The sequence below is a fragment of the Linderina pennispora genome (genome assembly GCF_002104995.1).
Source record: "Linderina pennispora strain ATCC 12442 chromosome Unknown DL89scaffold_39, whole genome shotgun sequence".
NCBI lineage: Eukaryota > Fungi > Kickxellomycota > Kickxellomycetes > Kickxellales > Kickxellaceae > Linderina > Linderina pennispora.
Genome location: NW_024468287.1, coordinates 1 through 21473, shown reverse-complemented (window position 1 = coordinate 21473; position 21473 = coordinate 1). Strand labels below are relative to the sequence as shown.

The following is a 21473-nucleotide window of genomic DNA, read 5'->3' as shown; positions in this document are numbered from 1 at the left end:
GCAGATAGCAGCGCAGGCACCACCTGATCGAGCAAAAACATTGCGGTGAGAAAATATCCTCTGCCGAGGATAAAAACAAGGCGTTCATCTCTCAATGGAGCCACCCCATTCTCCTTTCCTTCCTCGTCCCTCCGTTTCTTTATCTCTATTCATTGCCTGCACTCCTTTGAACAATATACCTGCTTATCATGGTGAGCACCGGCGATGGCATCGTCAAGCTGCCCCTGAATGCAAAGCCCATCCAACAATCCCCACCTGCAATGTAATGCAAACAAACCCGCCACCTCAATACCTGTGCCCACTGACCGCCGGCCTGCCAGCATATCTGGGAGTCTCTCGCGAGCCACTGAGCTTCTGCTATCGTCCAGCCCGCGGTCCCACACTACAACGTCGCCCATGAGCCGCGTTCTGCGCAATGTCGCCGACGCCGACGACAGCGACTCGTCCTCGTCAACGATTCACCGGAAGAAGCTGGAGAAGGCGGAAATTGCGCGGCGCCTGAAGCGGCACCTGGTCACGCGTCCTGCCAGCAGCAAGCAGCGTGATTCGGTGTCGTCGAACGTGCACGCCGGGTCGATTGGTTACACCAGTATCAACGACTACAGCGGGTACGCAGGTGACACCAACGAGTACTATGACGACGACAACGACGACATTGACGACACAAACCGCGAGGTGGTTGACCCTTTGACGCTGCCGTCGGGCGACATTACGCACCAAATTTACCGCTGGCAGAAGCAGCAGCAACAACAGCAAAGCAACAGTGAGGCGCCCCTGGCGGAGGATGCTCGTAGAGACTCGGTCAGCAGACGTCGGTCGTTTTCGGGATGGGACTCCGACTCGGAGTGGAATCTGGGATACACCCGTGATCAGATCAACGTGCCTGGTGGGTTCCGCCGCCAGTTCATGCAGGAGCGCGCTGGCCGCCAAGGACTCGCGCCGCCGGGGCTGTTGACCGAGAGTTTCATCGACTTTATTGCTCTGTATGGCCATTTTGCCGGCGGATACTACCTCAGTGACGAGGACGAAGAGTACCTCGACAGCCGGGTTGTGGCAGCAGCAGCGGACGAAGGCAGGGCGGATGAGCGCACACCGCTGCGACGGACAGCCAGCAGCCTGCAGTCATCGGCGTCAAACAAGAAGGCGTTCTTTTTGCTCATGAAGGCGTTTGTCGGTACCGGCGTTCTGGTTCTTCCCCGTGCATTCTACAATGGCGGATTGCTGACGTCGTGTATGCTGATGATATGCGTCGCAGCGTACGCCTGGCACTGCATTCTCCTGCTGGCCGAGGTGTATCTGAAGGTTGGCGGCAGCTACAGTGAAATCGGACTGAAGCTGTATGGGCGCACAATGCAGTACGCGGTAACCGCATCGATTGTGCTGGCGCAAATTGGCGGGTGCTGCGCGTACACCATTTTCGTCGCGCAAAACTGGCGCAACGTGTTTAACACGCTGACAGGGTGCCAGGCGACACTGGGCACGAAATTTCTGGGTGCTAATTCAGCTGGTTGTATTTGTACCGTTGGCGATGATCCGGCAGATCAGGTACTTTGCGCCGGTTGCCATGGTTGCCAACATCCTGATCGTTATCAGCCTGGGCTACTTGCTTGGCTTCGACGTAGGTGTCAATCGCGCAGAATGGTTCGGCGCCCATCATGCATTACAATCCGGTGCGGTTCCCACTGCTTGTGGGCACCGCCGTGTACTCGTTTGAGGGCATAACGCTTGTTATCCCGATTCTGGAGAGCTTGAAAGAGAAAAAGGACTTTAGCTGGGTTCTCACATCAGCAATCACCCTGTGTCTGGGCCTGTTCCTGTGTGTTGGGTCACTGTCGTACATGACCTTTGGCGACCGCGTCGAGGCTGTTGTATTGCTGAACTTGCCTAACGAGTCGTCGTGGACCATCCTAGTCCAGCTCTTCTACTCCGTGGCCATATTATTCTCGATGCCCCTACAGCTGTTTCCCGCAGTCAAGATCGTCGAGGCCATGATGTTCGAGCGGTCGGGCCGCGACCATGCCAGCGTAAAGTGGCAAAAGAACATTTTCCGCACACTGACCGTCTTTTGCATCTCGGCATTTGCCATTTTCGGCGCAGATGAGCTGGACAATGTCGTGTCGCTGGTCGGCTCGTTCTGTCTGGTGCCTCTGAGCTTCATTTACCCGTCCAGCATGCATCTAAAGTCGATAGCGCGCACCAAGTGGGAGCGTACCAAGGATATGGTGCTCATTGCGGTAGGCGTGGTTGCACTCTTCTATGTCACGTACATTTCGATTATCACATGGGGCACATCTGACCCACCGCTGGATATCTGCAAGAGCACTCCATAGACACACTTTTTTGTATTCTCATTAAACGCACATTTGATAGACATTATAGCAAAAAGAATTAATGCTCAAGTTGGCATGTTATGATGGATGCAAAATGCCATATAGACTTGGGGTTGTCAAAGTGTATGAACCATCTAGTTAGACATAGTTGTTGATCATTATTTCCTACGAGTGTAAATTAGTGCGCAATACTCTAAGCATCTTCAACTTTTGCGCGTCCTTTGTCAGCACTAGTGTACATATACCTGGCTTACCAGTGCCATTGGGCTACCACGCTGCAGTTCTTCTGCGGCTCAGCGGATGGTTCGTGAGCTGCATCATTTGTTCTTAACCTCAAATAAATGGTTTTACCAGCATATTTTTTGAATTGGTCTCTCGCACTACTGCTCTGGGGAATCCCTCTCAGCAAGTAGCTTACAGCTCAAGTGGGGCTGCCAGCACTTTTCAATCATGGATATGTGGCCAATGGATGGCTCCAGTCCGTAGTCCAGCTCACTTTTTGCTGCAGGGTAGACTGCCACGCAGTACTTTGGTATTGTCTATTGCAGCCTTTTCTTTTGTCTTTTCTCTATGAACTGCAAGGATAGGAGGCTTTGCTGCGCATTTCGTGAGAAACAGCTTTGCCAAGAGACCGCCAGACAAGACCTAAGGAGCTTAGAACGATAGACTGTGGAGGAGGAGGAGGAAAGAATAAGTTGTCATTCCCTGTCAACAGCACTCGTCTAATTCATATAAAATGAGTAGACCTGGTTCCCTGCTCTCCAGCTCGTTTTTCCCACCTCACCATTGCTCTCTGTATATAATTAAAACAACAGTATGCTATATGAGACTGTACTTCACTCCATATCTACACAATCTCATTGATATACCTACCATTTTACGCTCTATGCGGTCTTCACCTGTAAAAATAGCTGCATATTTAACATATAAAAATCATCGCTGCTTGTTTGATGTCTACTACCAGGTGTCACCATAGTAGATTTTATTAGGGCATAGGATAGTATTGCTGACCTTCACGGGACTAAAGTGCGATTGAGCTTTATAGGAAAAACAAAGTAGGATCAAAATGACTGAGGAGAAAAAGACGGGTACTGGGCGGTCTATAATGTCAGGCTTTTATGTGGTTGGCTTGGTATGATGGCCTTTGAAATGCGTTGCCGATTTCAAAATCAACAAGCATGATATGTTCAAATAAATCGTGCCTTGGCGGTTGTGCTTGTATGTAAATCCAATGAACGCAGCTGGATCCACACCCACATCATCCAGGCTACTGGTTTCATCCCACCGATTGTTGACATCCCTGTAGTGCGCCATGTCATCAGGGTTGTTGAAGTCGTCAAAATGCTTAGGTCTCAGCATCAGAGTGCAGCTCGGGCACAAACGGCGGCACAGCTGTTTCTCTTAAGTGGAACAGGTCCATGCCGCGGAACAGCGGGTGAGTTGAAATCTCGTTGAGCGAGCACATGCGGACCTCACGGTCACATATCAGCCGGTTAATCAGGTCCCAAGACTCGGGCGTCAGATTATCCTCTCCTTCCTGGGACTCAAAGTCTGGTCTCTGGAAGGTCCGGGTCCAGTGGAACACGTTGATCCAGACAGTGTCGTTGTCAGGGCCCGAGAACGGCGAGTATCCGGCCAGGAACTCGTACAGGAATGCAGCCAAGCGACCAGTAGTCGGTGCGGAAGTCGATAGCCTGTGTGCTGCGTCCGCGAGAGGGTCCTCAGACGAGAGCGAGAGGGACGACGGACTGGCGGAGCGGCAGGCTGATGGGGCTACGGCCAAATGCCATTGACGTCAGTAGGATCTCGGGCGCCATGTAGTCGGGTGAGCCGACAGATGAAAAGGCACGGCTTGAGTTGCTAGGGACCTGCGTGAGCCGAGAGAACGAGCGCTTTTCGCTGGACGAGTGGAACACGACTTCCTGATCCTTGACTCTGTTGAGTCCTTTCGCGCATGGCTTCGAGCGTGGGCCGGCTCAGATGGCCGTGTGACAAACCAAAAGTCAGTCAGCTTGAGGTGGCCGGTCGCGTCTACCAGAAAGTTTTCCGGCTTAAGGTCGCGGTGGAAGTACCCAAAATCGTGCAAAGCAGCAACAGCAGCGATGGCCTCGGCAATAGTAGAAGCGGGCAATGCGCCAGCGGAACAGCTCGTTCTGCATGAGCAGCGAGCGGAGGTCACCGCCTGGTACAAACTCCATGGCCAGGTACAGGTGGTGGTGGTCTTGGAATGAGTACAAGAGCTTGACGAGCCATGGCGACTTTGAGGTTCTCAGAATATCCCGCTCGGTCAGGATGTGGTGCACCTCGTTCTGTCTCACGAGTCTCTGCTTGGCCATCTTCTTGAGAGCACAGACTTCGCCAGTATCACGCTTGCGCGCCAGGAACACCTTTCCAAAGCCCCCCTGGCCAATCTGCGCCAGGATGTCAAACTCGCGTTCTCTGGTTCTGTTGCGCCGTCTCCGCAGAATGCCGGTCTCGTTGTGGCAGTGAGCCGACCACGAGCGCTGGGCGTCCTGGGCAGATGTGGGTGTGCTCTTGATCGCATCCTTGAACTTTTCAAGGCGTGCGCGACGGTTGGCGAGGTAGGCAAGGTGGTCGACGTAGTAGTCGAGAAAATAGACTTGCGCAGCCTCTATCTTGCGCCGAATCTGTGGGTTGATGGTGTTGAGGAACGCGCTGTTACTGCTCTGCATGCTGAGCTGGCTGCTAGGGCGGCTGGAGATACTGAGGTTGCTGCTGCTGTTGTTGTGGTTGTTTGGTGAGGATGTGGGCCGCCCGCCATAGTGGAACGGCGCTGGAGGCATGCTGTTGTTGAGGGAGACGCTGCGGCCCAGCGACTCGAACGTGTGCATGACGCCGTCGGACCCGGGGTACGCGAGCCATGGGCGGTCAGAGCTATCCATGGTAGTAGAAAATAAAAAATGCGGAGAAAAAGGCTGGTGGACAAAAGAGAGTTCCTGAGACTATTATCCTCCTTCACAGTCGCCCAAGACTTGCAGAATCGTCGGCACTCGAAAATAGGCTCACTCAGAAAGCAACAATAAGCCTGTCAATCACTTTTGCCGGCTCGAAATCACGTGTACAAGACAGCCACCCCTCGGCTCGCCGGCTAGAGAGCCGAGCCGCTGCTGTGTTTACGAGAAAAAACTCCAGGGGCTTGTGCATTCGTGTTCTCGCTTTCCGTTTCACTTTGACAATTTTCAATTTACTATTCTGCACATTCCAACTCATATTCTGTGCCTATGGCTGATGCAGAGGACTACTCGAGCCTGCCGCTAGAGCAGCGGCTGACACACAAGGTAATGGGCAACCCTGAGCAGGAGCAGCTAGATTTGCCACCGGGTCTATTTCTCATTTGCTAAGCACCGCTGAAATGTAGGTCTGGAAGGTGCGCATGGCCGCTTACAACAGCGTCACCTAGCGAGCTAAAGACGCTGGACCCAGATCACGACGGGGCGCGCTTCAATATGGTCGAGCAGTACCTGACGAAAATGATTCTCGACACCAACATGGCTGCGCAGGAGGCTGGCGTTGCTACCGTCATGGCATTTGTTGAAAATGCACCTAGCCCGCTTCGGTACCGCAGCGAAATAGTAGCTGGTGTTGTGAGCAAGTGTATAGCGTCGACAAAGGCTGTTACACGGACACAGAGCGTGGAGCTTCTGATGTTGCTGAGCGAGGCAGATACGCCCGGTCCTGTTATCGAGGGAGTTGTGGAGGGGTTCGACGCGAAGACACCCAAGGCTATCGCTGCGGCAGTGTCAGGCGGCGCGCGAGCTGGTGAGCGCGTTCGGCATCAAGTTCATAAAGCCTGAAGAGCGTGGATCAAGGCATTGTCAAAGCCATTTGGCCACCGCGACAATAGTGTGAGAAGCGAGGCCCAGGCACTGGCAGTGGAGCTGTATCGGTGGATTGGCCAGGCGCTGGTTCCGTCATTGCAGGACCTGCAGCCAGTACTGCTGAAGGAGCTGGAGACACAGTTTGCGAAAGTTGCCGGCGAACCGCGGCCCACACAAAAGCGCCTGCTTCGGTCACAGCGGGAGGTTGACGAGCCGCAGTCTGATGAGTCGGCTGGAGCTGCAGACGAGGGTGCCGGCGGAGGCAATGAGGAGGGCGATGATGTGGATGGCGGAATGGATGCATGGGAGCTTGCGGATCCTGTCGATATCACAAAGAAGCTCCCCGATGACTTCCACGCCTTGGTCACGTCAAAGAAGTGGAAGGAGCGCAAGGAGGTCATTGAAGCGCTGCATGAGACACTGCAAAAATCCGTACGCCTGCAGCCCAACTCTGCGACTGGCGATCTCATTCAGGACATGGGCAAGCGCATTACAGACACCAACATCATCGTGGCCACCATTGTCATCCAGTGTCTGGGCCAGTTTGCTGGTACCATGCGCTCGGCCTTTGCACCCTATGCTCAGTCAACACTGCCCGGCCTGGTCGAAAAGTCAAAGGAGCGCAAGCAGACGGTTATCGATGCAATCCGGGTCACTATGGACAACTACTTTATCGCCGTCAGCCGCGATCTGTCGGCAATTGGCGACCACTATTTCACAGGAGCCACCCACAAAAACCCGCAGGTCAGGGCAGAGGCCGCCCACTTTTTGCGGCGGTGTTTGTCAGAAGTCAGCACCAAGCCCAGCAAATCGGATGTCAAGCGGTATTCAGAGCAGCTCAAGGCTGGGCTCGACGACGGAGATGCTAGTGTGCGTGAGGCTTCGGCTGAATGTTTGGGAACGCTGGGCAAGCTGGTCACGATGAAGGTGCTGGAGCCATTCATCGAGGGCATTGACAAGATCAAGATGGAGAAGGTCACCGAGTACATGGACAAGGCCGCCGTCAAGGCCAAGGCGGAAAAACCTGTAGCCAAACCGCCGCCAGCAAGATCGGGAGCCAGGCCAGTGGCTGCACGGCCTGGAGCCAGACCAGCACCTGGGAGTAAGCCGGCGCCAAGAGCAAAGCCTGTGCCGCCAAAGCCAGCGCCAGTCGAAGAGGCTCCAAAGGGAGGAAAAGCCCGCTGGAGTAGGTGCCAATATGCCACCGCACCTCCGCAAGAAGCTCGAGGCATCTGCCCGGGCAGCTGCGTTAAAGAAAGCTCAGCGCGAGGGTCGGACTCTGGATGATTTGCCACCCGAGCCTGCTCCAGCAGCAGCAGCAGCTGCTGCTGCTCCAAAGGCCAGCAGCCCCACCTGCTCGTGTTGCTCGCCCTGCAGGCAGCAGCTCCAGTTAAGAAGCCGCTGAGTGCACGGCCACCTGCTGCTGCCGCAACAAAGGCAGGTGGTTCTGCTGCAAGTGCTGCCACCGCCGGTGGAGGTAGCAAAGGCGCTGATGACACGGTCCGTATGCGGTTCGCCAACGACGATAATCTGGACGAGAGGCTTGCTGATGCTCTGCCGGCTGAGGCACTGACTGGGCTCCAGAGCGCCAAATGGAAGGATCGCGTCGAAGCTATGGACATGCTGAAGCAGCATCTTGAAGACCAAGCCGCTGGCTGGGTCGCCAGTCCATCCCGAATTGGTCGTTCGTCAGTTTTCAAAGAAGCCTGGGTGGAAGGAGAGCAACTTCCAGGTCACGTCGCGCGTGTTCCAGGTCATTGAGTGGATGGCCAGCGAGCGGTCGCTGGAATTCAATACTGGCGCTGCAGCACTCTCGATCCCGCATCTGGTCGACAAGCTGGGCGATATCAAGCTGAAGGGTCCTGCAGGGCAATGCTCTGATTGCCATTGCTGAGCGCTTCACCCTGAAGTTCCTTCTTGGTCAAGCCATCGAGCCGATTAAGAGCCAAAAGAGTCCCAAGGTCGTGGCGGACTGTCTCGTGTGGGTGGACTCGCTACTGCTCGAATTCGGCATCAAGGGACTGGCCCTGCGTCCGATTGTCAGCATGGTCAAGGAATCCGGTCTCATGAGCAGCAACGCGCAAACGCGTGCAAAGGCAGTCACAGGTCATGGGCACCTTGCGACGGGCGGTTGGTCCGGCAGTCAAGGACTTGGTTGAGGATCTGAACCCGCAGTTGATGCAGCTGCTTGATGCCGAGTTTGACAAGGTCGCTGATCAAAGCTATGCCTGACCCCACTCCGCACGCAGGATGGCCATGGCAGCGGAGCAGCCGCCAATGGTGCGGCTGCTGGAGCAGCTGGAGCAGCGGCTGGAGCCGGCAGCGATGATCCGATGGACGACCTGTTCCCACGTCAGGACATTAGCCACGCTGCTGCCAAACACAATATACAAGATGCTTAACGATGCCGACTGGAAGAAGCGCAAGGAAGGACTGACGGCGATTCAGACGGCTCTAGAAACTGCAAACCACCGCATCCAGCCTAGTATCCCTTCAGAAATCTACGCGTCTCTGAAACTGCGGCTTCAGGACTCGAACAAGAACCTGATTGCCGTCGCATTGGGTATTCTGGGGGCGCTTTCGACCGACAGCGGCGCTGCACAGGCCACCAGTGTTCGCATCGTTGCTCTACCGACAATGCAAGTGCATGTCTGACAAGAAAGCCGCAGGTGCGCAGCGCTGCTGTATCAGGCCTATGACTGCGTGGGCTACAGCAACGCCGGGTTGTGTTGACCAGGCAATCCTCCCAGCAGTGCACCTGGCGTTGGCAGAGACCTCACCCGAGCTGCGGTCTACGCTGTTGCAGTGGCTGGCCTGACACATTGACTCCAGCAGAAGGGTCGGCTGCCCGACCTGTCGCATATCAGCGAATCGCTGTTCTCGTGCCTACAGGACCGCAATGCTGACGTGCGGAAGCAGGCCAAGCGTGTGCTTGCTCTGTTGGTTGACAGTTGTGGATTCGAGGCCGTGCACAGCATGTGCAACACCCAACTCAAGGACGTGGCCAAGGGCACAGTGATGCCCATGATCGAAGAACTGAGGCACTCAGCGGATTGGCGGCGAGCCCAAGCGATCAGCCGCAGCAGCAGCAACCCCTTCCCGCCGTGTAGTCGAGCGCGCTATGTCTCCAGTGGCCGAACCGGTGATGACTGCTTCGGAGTTGATTGGGCGTGCGACTGGTGTTGGCCATGCTGCAACTGCTCCTGCGTCACCAGCCCAGGCATCTGGCCCAACAGTCGGTGGTCCTGGTATGCTGCGTCGGCCCATGGCTGTCAAACGGCCTGCAGGTGCTTCGCCTTCAGTCAGTTTGTCATCAATGCGTCCAAAGATTATTCGTGGGCCATCCAGCGGTGCCAGTAGCCGCCCAGCGTCGTCACTTCGTGCCAACACACCGTCACAGGGCCAATCTATGGCGCACATGAGCAACGAGGAGTTGGAGGGGGTCCCGCCTGTTCTTGACAGCGATACAAGAGCCAAGGAACAACGCGCGCGCAAGGACATGGCCATGTCTGGTCACGGAACTCCGCGGTGGGCCGCAGCTTGGCGAAGCGCGTAACCGAGGCGACTTGGAGGCGCAGCTTAAGCAAGAGATCGGCCACCACTTTAACCCGCTCGTCCATCGGCTGCTGTTTTCGACTGGCCACTACAAAGGACCGTGATTACCTGAATGGGCTGACGATTTTGGACGAGGTCTTGGCTATTCCAGCACTTTCGCAGGAGCGCTACGGACTGCCGCTGGTTGCCTACAGACAATGGCGAGTCGCTGGCTGTGCGGTTCATGGCCAACATCGACCTTGTGCTGAAATATGTCAGCATCCGCATGTACGACGGGTCCACACATACTCTCCTAAAGTGCTTCGACTTGCTGGAGCAGCTGATCAGCCTTGCAGAGCAGTCCGGGAACTACATGGTCTGAGTACGAAGCGAGTGCCATTTTGCCTGCGCTTATCAGCCGGCTTGGGGATTCCAAGGAGGCCGTTCGCGCCCGGGCTAGGCGTCTTTTGGGCCAGCAAGTTGCCCACCTATATCCTACGACCAAGCTGTTCGCATCGCTTCTTGACTACTGGAGTTACAAACCGGGCCAGCTCGCGAATTCGGCAAGAGTCGCTCGACGCTGTCTGCTATTTGATTCGCGAGCGCACAGCTGGTCTTGGACTCAGCGCTGTGTGCTCTCAGCCATCCCGCATTATTCCATTGATTGCACAGGGAATTGCTGATCGCGACAGCAACGTGCGGACATCGACACTAAATGTGCTGGTTGCTATCGGTGAACAGACTGCCTGGCGGTGCCGATGATCTGTGGAAGATGTGTGGACGGCTGGCAGAGAAGGAGAGAACGATGCTTGAAGAGAAGCTGAAGCGGTCAACCATTGGGGTCGGATCAGGGGCATCGGTAAACGCTGGCAGCGATGGAATGGTCCCGACCAGGATCGCGAATGAGCCAAGCTCCAGCAGCTGGGGGTCGGTCTCGTATTTCTATGTTTGGAGCACCAATTTCAGGCATTGGTCGCCCAACAGGTGCTCCTCGTGGAGTAACTTCGGGTATCAGCCGTCTGAATCGGCCGGCCCAGGTTTCTGAGTCGGCCCCGCCCTCTGTTACTGGACATGGAAGCAAATCTCCAGCACCATTCCCTGAGCAGGCCGCTCAGCCCCCGCCGCCGGCTCCTGTTTCATCATCCAGCAGGCCATCGTATACGTCGCGTCCCGTGTTCACGCCTCGATTTCAGATAGCCTTGAATTTGCCTCAGTACTCAGCGGCTACCACAGAATACCAGACTGGTCTGGCTTTGAACCGTAGCAATGCGACCAGTCGCCTATCGGAGGGAATTAGGGCTATTTCAGCAACGCCGGTTGAGCCAGCGGAACCAGCAATTTCGTCGCCGTTCCGTCCTCCCGCCCAGCGCACGAGCTACTATGACACCCACCACTAGCAACACCTCCGACGTCACTGCCTGGTTCTCGTATTGGCGGTGGAATGCGCAACAGCGAATCTGCGGGATCTGGTATTGGTCGTCCGATGTCGTTCGCAGGATACGGCTTGGGAATGCCGCAGTACCGGCGCCAAGCTGATTTTGCATCAATGAGCGAGCCCGAGCGCGAGCAGTGGATTGAGGGAATCATTGCCAGACCTAAGCGGCGACGATCCAAAGGCGACAGAGATGGCCATCGAGAGATTGCAGGCCATTCTGGACTCCCTGGACCACCCGTCGGGCAATGAGTCACGGTTCAATAGCCCCGGGGTGGCGCATATACGCCACAACATATCCAACATTGTATCAGGTATGGCGATGCAGGTTCGCTGGTCATATACAACCATGACCTACCGACCCATCCATGCCATCGCCGTTCCAGTCGACGCTGCACCGCATTCGCAAGCTGACGAACAACGTTCTTCTCGAGCTCTTCTCCGATCCTCGTCTGGCCCTGGCAGTACCACAGAGCACGCTGAGTACATTACTTGAGGAGCTGATTCGTCGAATTGTCGACCCTGCATTGAAGTCGGGCGAGCCTGGAGCGAGTCACTTCCGCGACAGAGAGCAGCTGTTCAAGGGCTCAATGCGCTTATCGTCAAGATTCTGGACAAGGCTGACCGCACCGGCGTGTTCGTGTCGCTGATCCAGCTTATGACGTCGAGTCTCTCGGAGCGTGTGGCCAACCCGCCACCAGCAGGTGTTGACATGGATCGTCCAGAATTTCGGCGATATGACGATGAAGTGCTTGTGGCGGCTATCCAAGTCTCTGCCTAGCGACACTGAGCGCCAGTTTGGGCCGTTTGCTGGCACAACCTTGCCACTGAATATTGGCCGTCCTCCCTTTGGTGACCCGAGGCGCCATCCGTCGCTTCGCCTTGAGCCAATTATACGTGCGGCGCATCGCCACTTTGTTGTGATCCCCGAGTCCGAATGGTACAAGCGTGAGGATAAGAGCAAATGGCTGCATGGCGATATGCCCAAGCGCACAGTGAAGACAATTACACACACGCTGATCACTGTCATCCGGCGCAACATTTGGCAGTTCACCGGCTTGCTTATCAAGGACGTGATGGATGACAACCCAGGACTGATCAGCATGCCCCCTACGCCGGTTCCGACGATGATCCGCATCTTGTTAGCTGGGTCGAGGAGACAAGCGCCCAGCTCGCCCAGCTCTCTGACATGTGGTCGAGCATATCTAATGTTCTTCGCCAGATCGAGCCTGGATCAGAGTTGCCGACTATGTCACAGCTTGTAAAGGCATTAACGGTTGCTAACGAGGCATCAGGTGATAACGATGACGATGATGAGGACCAATCATGGAGGAGGATTTTGACGACGACAGGACAGTCCATTCTGGCAGTTCGCGAAACGGCGGCTATGACGGTGCTAGGCGCTCGCCGCTGCAAGACCGAGCTCGCGAGCTCTCTCAGCTGAGCTCCTCCATTGCAAATCCTGGTTCTGCTCAGGGCAGCAATGGTACACCAATGTCGAGAATTGCTGCTCCTGTCACTTCGAGAATCGGGTCGCCAATGCGTAACCGACCTGTATCCATGGCAGTCGATGGCCAATTCGCCCAGAGCCGGCCAAGCCCATTGCATGAGCGAGTCGGTATATCTGGTGGCTCATCATCGGCACGTCAGCAGCCTTCGTTGGCACGGCCTACAGGAAACACTGACATGGACGCCTATCCGCGCAAAGTTGGCCAGTATGCGTCCAGTCCATCAACCACAAGTAAAGCTCTCAAAGTAGAATGATACTGATTTTTGAGTGATATAGACGAACAGGCAAATCATATTCATTGTTTCCGCACATGTCCTTCATCTGATGTTGATAATGATGGCCAAGGTGGGCGATCTGAGAGCCACACTAGCTCTAAATGTCGTTGTAAGTTACACATACGATTATATACTCGTAAACACTGCCCACATAACCTCCTTGTTAATATAGTCGACACACCTAGTTTTATGATAATAGAGGGCGTAGATAAGTTTGAAGTTCAATGCTAAAAGAAAATGGAAAAGGAAAAAAGGAAAGCTGCAAATGCCACGCGCTGCCTCTCTTTGAAGATTTTGCTGCTGTGCAGGCATCTGACCTCATCGGTGAAACCGGGGTGGAAAGCTGTGGTTGTAGGGGTCACAGGTTTCTGCTGGATATCTCCATTGGTTCAGCCTTAGAGCTACTCCCATTGTCGGTTGGCCTGACAATTGCTATGGCATCGTCATGATGGGCATCATCGGCCACGAAACAACACTCCATATGCTTGACCTCATTTGTTTACATGGGTCGCGTAATTCTAATACCACTTTGCACACCATGGATAATTAAGATATAATTTGTTAGAATCACAAGATCCGATTACTGCGAACTTGTCAGCAATAGCAAGTGAAAGAGTCAAGGAATATATATATATATTGATGAAGAAAGCAAAAGAGAAGGAGGGGGGAGGCGAGCAAAAGGGTTTTATACCATCTCTCAGGTGGCACAGCCAAAAAGAAGAAGAAAGAAAAAGAACGACAGGATGAAAAGCTATGTAGTTCACAGTAATCAGATCTTGAGATTCCAACACTCTTTTCCCAAGGGGCTCCCTGAGAATGAGTCATCCGACTCGTTACCAGTCTCCATGTTGAGCTGGTTAACTTGTGCTGTGTTCTTGTTGCCTGTTGCCCCCTTTTGGCGAGCTACATCACACTGACGAAATATGTGTCCCTCATGGCCACATGCAATGCACTTGCGTGCCTTCAGGCATGCAGTGAACTCATCATATGTCACCCAGCCTTTAACACGGTCGAATAGCATACTTGAGCTTCCACGATACCCCATGGTTCTCTGTGAACGGGTCTTCGCTGCATGCACCTTCAAGTTATCCCCCTCCATAGGCTCACCATCTGTGGCTGAGCCGGTGATGCTCGACCTTGCAGTGTTGTGTGTAGCTGCAGAGCGATGAGCAAACTGTAGTTCTCGAAGTGTGGCCGCCTTCCTACTGATGAGAAATTTGTTCGAGTTTCGCATAACAGAGGTCCGCATTGTCAACGGTAAGCATAGGACATATTGGTCAGCTAGTAGTGCATCGCTCTTAATCCCTGCTTGGCGCGCCAGTTGGTCGAAACGTGTGTTGAACTCATTTGTTGACTCAGCATCCTCAGCAAGTGTCAGCTGCTGTAACTTGCTCAGCGCAATCACTGAATCTCCAGATGCTGCCTCCCTAGAGTAGAGGAAATCATACAGGTTGGAAAAGGAGTCCTGTAGCTTCATCGTCTCATCTACGATGTCCGTATTGCGGCTATCCTGGTAAGATGCCCAGGCATCTCGTAGCTCCGGTGAAATCGTTGCACTGGCTAACTTGAACTGATCTCTCTCATCCGTTACGCAAAGTCCCTCGAACATATCCATCATGTCACGCTTCCAGTGTGTCAGGGACATTGATACCTTAGTTCCGGTAAACTTCCCATTTGCTTGTGCCCAGTTGACCGCCGTATTGATGGCCCAGGAAAAGTCAGCTGTTGATAGCTTCATCATGGCTATTACTAATCAACACCAATTGGAGTGACGTGAAAAGTTAGGTGATGCTACCAGATGTTGTGATACTAGTAACTTAATGTGGTATATAACTAGTGACAGTAAAGAAACTGAGGAGAGCTGCTGATGCACTGGTGTGTACTGAAACTATATAGTAGAGCCACTATACACTTGCGTATGCACTGTGGCGTAGATCTAGTGATCAGGATCAGTTATACAATAGGAACAGCTCGACTAATTCAGCCGATGATACTGGGTATATGGCTAAGGTTGACGAGAACATACCACTGATATCAGATGCTTTGACCCATTCAGATGCTTTGTTGGACAGCCAGCAGGAGCAGCCAGATAAGGTTGCATTTAGGCTCAAGGACATCGATATTTGCTTCTCCTGCTAATGGGCTATCGGTCATTGCTGGTCCGACAGGCAGTGGCAACTCATCATTGCTGTCAGTGCTCATTGATAAGATGACATTGATCAGCAGGTCTATTCAGCTGCCAACTGTCAATGCTGACCAGAGCATCACTTCGAACCAGGGCTATCAAGACGTTATTGAGCTGTCACGCGAACAGATAGCAATTCGCGATATTGGCCTATGTTGCGCCAGGAGGCATGGGCTGCGCAATGCCACCATCCGCGAGAACATCCTGTTTGGCGAGCCGTATGATCAGCAGCGCTATGAGGAGGTGCTGCGTGTCTGTGCACTGAAGCCCGATCTGCGGATCCTGACTGCTGGCGACCAGACCGAGATTGGCGAGCGCGGTGTGATGCTGTCGGGTGGCCAGAAGCAGCGTGTTGCATTGGCGCATGCTGTGTACTTGGACCGCAGGATCCTGCTTATTGACGACTGTCTGTCAGCTGTCGATGCATACACTGCCAAGCACATCCTGATGGAATGTCTGCTGAACAAGTCATCGCTGATGCATGGCCGCACTTGTGTCCTTGTCACTATGCGCAGTATATTGCAGTGATGCATCAAGGCAAAAAATGCACTCAAGGGCATTCCACAGGAACTGCAAGCCCTGGGCAGGTTCTCTGCCACACTTACTGAGCTCGACACCAAGGAAGACACCAAGTCTGACGATGAATCAAAGGGCAAGGAAGTTGATGACATCGATGATGATGGCAATGCCGAGCGGGCCAAGGCTGTCAATGATCCGATATCAGAAGACAAGTACAACAGCAAGAAGCGGCACAAACTGGTCATTGACGGGGGCTTGGGTGCAGATATCAATCTGGTAAACTTTGAAGGATCTTTAGTTGAGAATGAGGAGCGTGAGACTGGGCGGGTCAAAATGGAGGTTTGGGGCATATTCTTCTCGGCATGTGGAAGCCACTGGTATTGGATTGCTGTGCTTCTGCTAAACGTCCTGACAAATGTGCTTATGATTGTTCAAGACTACTGGATCCGCATCTGGGTAGAGGCAAATGACACGGCAATTCCACCCGTGGTTCTACGCGATTCCATCGACACAGTATCACCAACAGCAAACACCAACATAGTCGGCCAGCATACAGTATCGTTTTGGATCGGTATTTACCTGGCAATCGGCGTCATCGAAGTTTTTGCGCTGTTTATCAAGCTTGCCTATGCATATTCTGGACTGATCAAAGCCACCAGAAATGTGCATGCAAAGCTAATCATGTCAGTTGTCCATGCTACACCGCGCTTCTTTGATTCGACGCCATTCGGTCGGATCATTAACCGGTTCTCCCTGCAACATGGAATCGATTGGCACGAACACCCTAGATTCACTCATTTGGATGTTTGCAGACTTCACTGCTGCATTAGGCGTTATCGTCATCATCACTGCAGTTATGCCGCCATTCATTTCTGTTGCTGTTGTCATCACAGTCGCATATGTGGTGATTGCCAAACGTTATTTGGATTCAACCCGCGAACTGAAGCGACTCGAGTCAAATGCCTCAGCGCCACTGCTGTCACTGTTTGGCGAACTAATACAGGGCGTATCGTCGATCCGCGCGTTTGGTCTCAAAAAGTACTACGTCATGGAGGCTATTAACAGATCAGATGAGCTGAATCGCCCTGTTCTACCTAACAATGGTGTCAAACCGTTGGGTATCTGTCCGACTTGATGCCGCAGGTGCAACAGTGTCGTTCTTCTGCGCCTTCTTCATCTTGTGGAATGTCCACAGCTTCGACGCCGGTCTTGCTGGGTTTGCGTTGGTACATGCACTGCAGTTTAAAGACTATATGCTGTTTGCCATCCGGAACTATGGCGACAATGAGCTGAACATGAATGGCGTTGAGCGGGTTAGCCAGTATCTAAAGCTTGACCAAGAGGCCAGCGCTCAGTCGACGCCGAGAACAAGCCCGTCAGCAACTGGCCCAGGACTGGTGATCTTGAGATTGAGGACCTGGTCGTCGAGTACGTGCCTAATGTCCCAGTGTTGCATGGCCTGAGCATGTCGATCAAGCATGGCGAGAAGATTGGTGTGGTTGGTCGCACCGGCGCTGGCAAGTCGACGCTGTCGCTGGCGTTCCTGCGGTTCATCGAGGCAGCTAAGGGCCAGATCGTGCTTGACGGGGTCGACATCTCGAAGATTGGCCTGGAGGATCTCCGTCGCAATGTCACTATCATCCCGTAGGACCCAGTGCTGTTCAACGGCACTATTCGCTTCAACCTTGACCCGTTCAGCGAGTACCCCGATGAGATTGTGTGGGATGCGCTGCACCGTGCGCATCTGGTGCGCGAGCGTGGCAGCCAGACCGCCAGCACCGCAATCAGCGTGTTTGAAGGCAATGCCATCGACAGCTCGCTGGAGCGCATGTCGGGCATATTCACTAGCCTGGAGGCCGAGATCAAGGAGAATAGCCAGAACCTGTCACTGGGTCAGCGTCAGCTGGTGGCGCTGGCTCGCGCTCTGGTCCGCCGGTCGCGGCTGATCATCATGGATGAGGCAACAGCGTCGGTCGATTTCGATACCGATGACCGTATCCAGCGCACGATCCGTGGCTCCGAGTTTGCCGACTCGACCCTGTTCTGCATTGCTCACCGACTGCGCACCATCATCGACTATGATCACGTGCTGGTACTGGACAAGGGCAAGGTTGCCGAGTTTGACACTCCGGCCAACTTGCTCAACAGACAAGGCAGTATCTTCCGGAGCATGTGTGAAAAGTCCGGCGAGTTTGAATATCTTGCCGATGCTGCCAAGCGAGCCCAAGATGCCAAGCAGTTTTCTTAAAATTAGCACCATTCAATACAGAGTCACAATTGCAGCTAGGGCTGCTCTCAGTGCTATCCTTGTTTGTCATCGGTTCTTCAAGGTTTACTTGTTTGCTGTCACGTTCGTATATCGCCGACAGACTTGCATATCCTGGAACTTTGTTGATACCATACTCGTCTAGCATACTAATACCTGGGGAGATGTTGGGATAACCCTCGAGTATTGAGTCAGGTTCAGCAATGGGATCAACTGTAAGTCCACGATCGGTCTGGCCTTCACGAACCCATCTGTAAACGTCCCGATGCCGATCTGGGTTATAATCTGGGGGCGTGATTGTTTCGTGAGACAATGATCATGTTACTGGTCTATGGTGCTCCGTTTCGGTCGATGCATTCAGTCTTGGGCATGCAGAATAATGCTCAGTCTCAATGTTAGGCACTTCTTGGCTATTCAGTGTGCTACCCACTGGTTCGGACATTTCGGCTGTCACTGGTACTATTGCTTCTGCCTGCGTGTCATCCGAATTCATCATCTCATTTGCAGCTAGCACATAATGTGTTGGCATCAAGTGAGTCAGGCCTTGACTGCTTAGTCTCAATCCTGATCCACTGTCTGCTGGCGAACTAGGTGGCCCTCTTCTTGATCTGGATGATCCAAAGGAGCTACCAGGTCCTCCTGGTGCTCCTGGTGCTCCTAGTGATCCGGGTCTGCTTGACGTATTGGTCTGTCACCATTCACCATCGTTGTCTTCCCAGTATCGCATCAAGTCAGTGCCAGCAAAGTTCTTTGCAAGCACGTTTTCATACCTGTCACAGAGCTTATAGACCATGCCTATTCTCTGGACTACTTTGTATGGACTGCATCAGTATTCTGGTGCCTGAGCAATGTTGTGTGCGATTGGGAGAGCATGAGTGGTCACCAGCTCACTGGGTAAGAAATAGTGCAGTGCTACAATGGCATTTGCATGCAGTCTTGCTTGTTGCCTTATGTGCTGCTGCTACTGACGTGCTTACTGGTAAAGGTTATCAGCCAGCTCATTAATCATGTGCTGATTTCATTCGCCGAAGAACAGCTTAGCTAGAGTACATCTAATTGTACTGTTGGGGGTGACAGCATTCGCATCTACAATTCGTGCTGTATGATGCATACATGAATTTTTATGCAGATGCTGTAGCAAGAGTGGCCTCAGGGCATTTTTGAAGCGTTTTACTGCAGTTTCAGCAAGATTGGCTTGTGGATAGTATGTCAACGATGGGTTCCATACAATGTCATTACTCTGCAAGAAGTTGCAGAATTCAACATAGTCAAACTGGGGCCTATGATCTGAAGTCAAAATCTGGGGTCAGCCATATGCCTGGAGCCAATTCATAGTGAGCACATCGATGACACCACCTGCAGTAGTATTTGTTATTGGATAAACTTCAAAATACATACTTGCAGCATTGACAATGGCCAATGTTTCATATTCAGGGTTGTCAGTTGGACCAACTGTAAGCAGATCGATGTAGACTTGTTCCCATGGAGTTGGCATCTGCGAAGGCACCATTACCATACTAGGCCATTGCTGAATCATTGTCATCTGGCATTCAGTACAGCATTTGGTTATATCATTGACTAATTTGGATAACTGGTGGTACCATATCCATCAGTGTACAAACCCATAGAGCTGCTTATACTATGGATGTGCCAATGCCATATGTGCCGCAGCTATGTACTTATGAGCTGCAGATTTTGCAAGTACTGGTGCCTATAGATCGGTATCATATAGACTTCTGAGCTCAATAAAATGGACAAGTACACCATTTTGGAGTTCATAATCAGCTGCTTCCTCCAAATGCAGCTGGTCTGCATCCATGCCTACTTGTGTTCACTCTTCATATATATGCCAGATCATAAGGAGGAAATTGTCAGTGTGCTGGCACTTGAGATATTCTGATGGATATGGCAGATCAGGAAGCACCATATGCATGTGCTCCATTCTGGTACCAAGCTCTTCTTCATCCAGTTATGCACCTATAGTATGCCACATGTCATCATTGTCATTGTCATCATTGTTATTATTGTCATTGTTGTCATCCTGCTGCATGCTTTGTGTGTTGGCTTGTGGCATGTTCCTGCTGTCATCATCAGACATCTTGTTTTCATAGTCATCAACTAAGAATTTGATGTCCTCAACCTTACTATCTGAACTTGACCCTTCATCATCAGGGGTCATTCTTGAACTTATAAATTTTAGTTATTTGCAATTTTGTTAGATAGTTATTTGATTAATCATTTTCAGAACTATTTTTAGCTACTAGATATTTTGGAACAGATAATTATAATTGTTGTGTCCAGAATGTTTTTGTGTGTATAATTGATTTTAAAAATACAAATATTTTTTTGCTATTTCACCCAAACCGCCATTGGCATCTTGGAAAAGTTTCAGTGAACATAATTTCCTTGTGGTTGCTTAGCCACATCTATTGAGATATTGACTTTTGTTGCCCAATGATAATTAACCCCAAATATGCAAAGGTTTCTCTTTCTGGTTGAAATTATGTTCACTGAAACTTTTCCAAGATGCCGATGGCAGTTTGGGTGAAATTTTTATTTTCACTGAAATTGCCAATAGTTCCAGCATGCATAAATAGTTAATGGGCAGATAATTATCTCTGTATAACCCCATCAGTGTCTATTCAAATGGCACCAAGGATATAGTGAACTGGCTCAATAATTTTCTGGCTATTTTTGCCAACCAAAGGTGCAATAACATATGACAGCTAATCTGCTGTTTGTTGCTTGATACCTGGCTGATGTTCCATCATTCAGTTTGTAATGCCCTTGTTGGACAGCTCCATCCTGAAAGTTTGAGAGATTAGTCTTTATCGCTCTCTATCTTATGTGTCAGAATATGGCATATGCAGTAGTAGTATCTGTCTGAATCCACAGGTTGGCTCATCCTATCAAGATATAGGTAAAAGTGCTTCACCACTTCAATAATGGCTGCACATTCTTGCTATCCAGGGGGATGCTGACATTTCAGTCAATCAAACTTTATGGAGAAGAATGCTAGAGGTGCCAAATCATCTTCATCAGAGGATTTTTGTGTCAGCAATACTGCTCCTATACTAAGCTCAGATGCATTGGTCCACAACACTAGTGGAGCTCCAGGCTTAGGAATGTATAGTGTCTTGACATTGAGTAATGCAGACTTGAGTTTACACCAGGCTGGCTCCAATTCATGTAGCACCTTCTTTGTGACCTGTTTTGTGCCAGTGTAAGCATGAAAAGGTACAAGCAGATGCTGAGTATGTGGTAGATGTTGACCAACTGCTGTAATACTGCTGTAAAGCTTGCAAATGCCATGACTTTGTAGTTGGCATTGGGGGTCATTCCTGGACTTGTAAATTTTAGATGTTTGCAATTTAGTTAGTTAGTTATTTGAATAATCGTTTTCAGAACTATTTTTTGCTACTAGACATTTTGTCATAGATATTTATAATTGTTGTGTCCAGAATGTTTTTGTGTGTATAGGGGGTCATTCCTGGACTTGTAAATTTAGTAAATTACAATTTTGTTAGATAGTTATTTGATTAATCATTTTCAGAACTATTTTTAGCTACTAGATATTTTTGGA

The 21473-nt window shown here is 51.8% G+C and overlaps 5 protein-coding genes across 5 annotated transcripts; 3 read left to right on the top strand and 2 right to left on the bottom strand.

The window, feature by feature from the left end:
• Positions 1–110: 110 nt before the first annotated feature.
• DL89DRAFT_271200 (uncharacterized protein) lies at positions 111–2391 on the top strand. The gene is made up of 4 exons (XM_040888878.1): positions 111–1231; positions 1256–1442; positions 1468–1585; positions 1623–2391. Exons 1-4 carry the CDS (start codon positions 229–231, stop codon positions 2328–2330), a joined length of 2016 nt encoding a protein of 671 aa, XP_040739546.1. The 5' UTR covers positions 111–228; the 3' UTR covers positions 2331–2391.
• A 1055-nt stretch (positions 2392–3446) lies between these two features.
• On the bottom strand, positions 3447–5023 carry DL89DRAFT_279484 (kinase-like protein; the record flags this gene model as incomplete). Its single annotated transcript, XM_040889573.1, has 5 exons — positions 3447–3681; positions 3713–4024; positions 4125–4288; positions 4324–4437; positions 4520–5023. The coding sequence occupies 5 exons, from the start codon at positions 5021–5023 to the stop codon at positions 3447–3449; spliced, it is 1329 nt and encodes a 442-aa protein (XP_040739545.1).
• A 521-nt stretch (positions 5024–5544) lies between these two features.
• Positions 5545–12934, top strand: DL89DRAFT_271199 (ARM repeat-containing protein). The gene is made up of 30 exons (XM_040888877.1): positions 5545–5629; positions 5710–5718; positions 5756–6090; positions 6148–6165; positions 6196–7355; positions 7392–7440; positions 7480–7828; positions 7863–7997; positions 8038–8275; positions 8313–8377; positions 8419–8449; positions 8535–8791; positions 8814–8921; positions 9002–9184; positions 9219–9681; positions 9719–9783; positions 9821–9907; positions 9930–10021; positions 10065–10211; positions 10255–10436; positions 10598–10639; positions 10670–11056; positions 11101–11272; positions 11304–11463; positions 11522–11771; positions 11805–12208; positions 12238–12430; positions 12454–12701; positions 12723–12842; positions 12863–12934. Exons 1-30 carry the CDS (start codon positions 5573–5575, stop codon positions 12878–12880), a joined length of 6024 nt encoding a protein of 2007 aa, XP_040739544.1. The 5' UTR covers positions 5545–5572; the 3' UTR covers positions 12881–12934.
• Positions 12935–13557: 623 nt separating this feature from the next.
• On the bottom strand, positions 13558–14598 carry DL89DRAFT_271197 (uncharacterized protein). Its single transcript, XM_040888876.1, has one exon. It carries the CDS (start codon positions 14563–14565, stop codon positions 13690–13692), a length of 876 nt encoding a protein of 291 aa, XP_040739543.1. The 5' UTR covers positions 14566–14598; the 3' UTR covers positions 13558–13689.
• A 1095-nt stretch (positions 14599–15693) lies between these two features.
• Positions 15694–17895, top strand: DL89DRAFT_271195 (P-loop containing nucleoside triphosphate hydrolase protein; the record flags this gene model as incomplete). The annotated part of the gene is made up of 6 exons (XM_040888875.1): positions 15694–16354; positions 16413–16737; positions 16768–16864; positions 16943–16945; positions 16973–17246; positions 17280–17895. Coding segments are annotated over 6 exons (1953 nt in total), but the record flags the coding sequence as incomplete, so codon positions are not given.
• Between the last annotated feature and the right edge of the window lie 3578 nt (positions 17896–21473).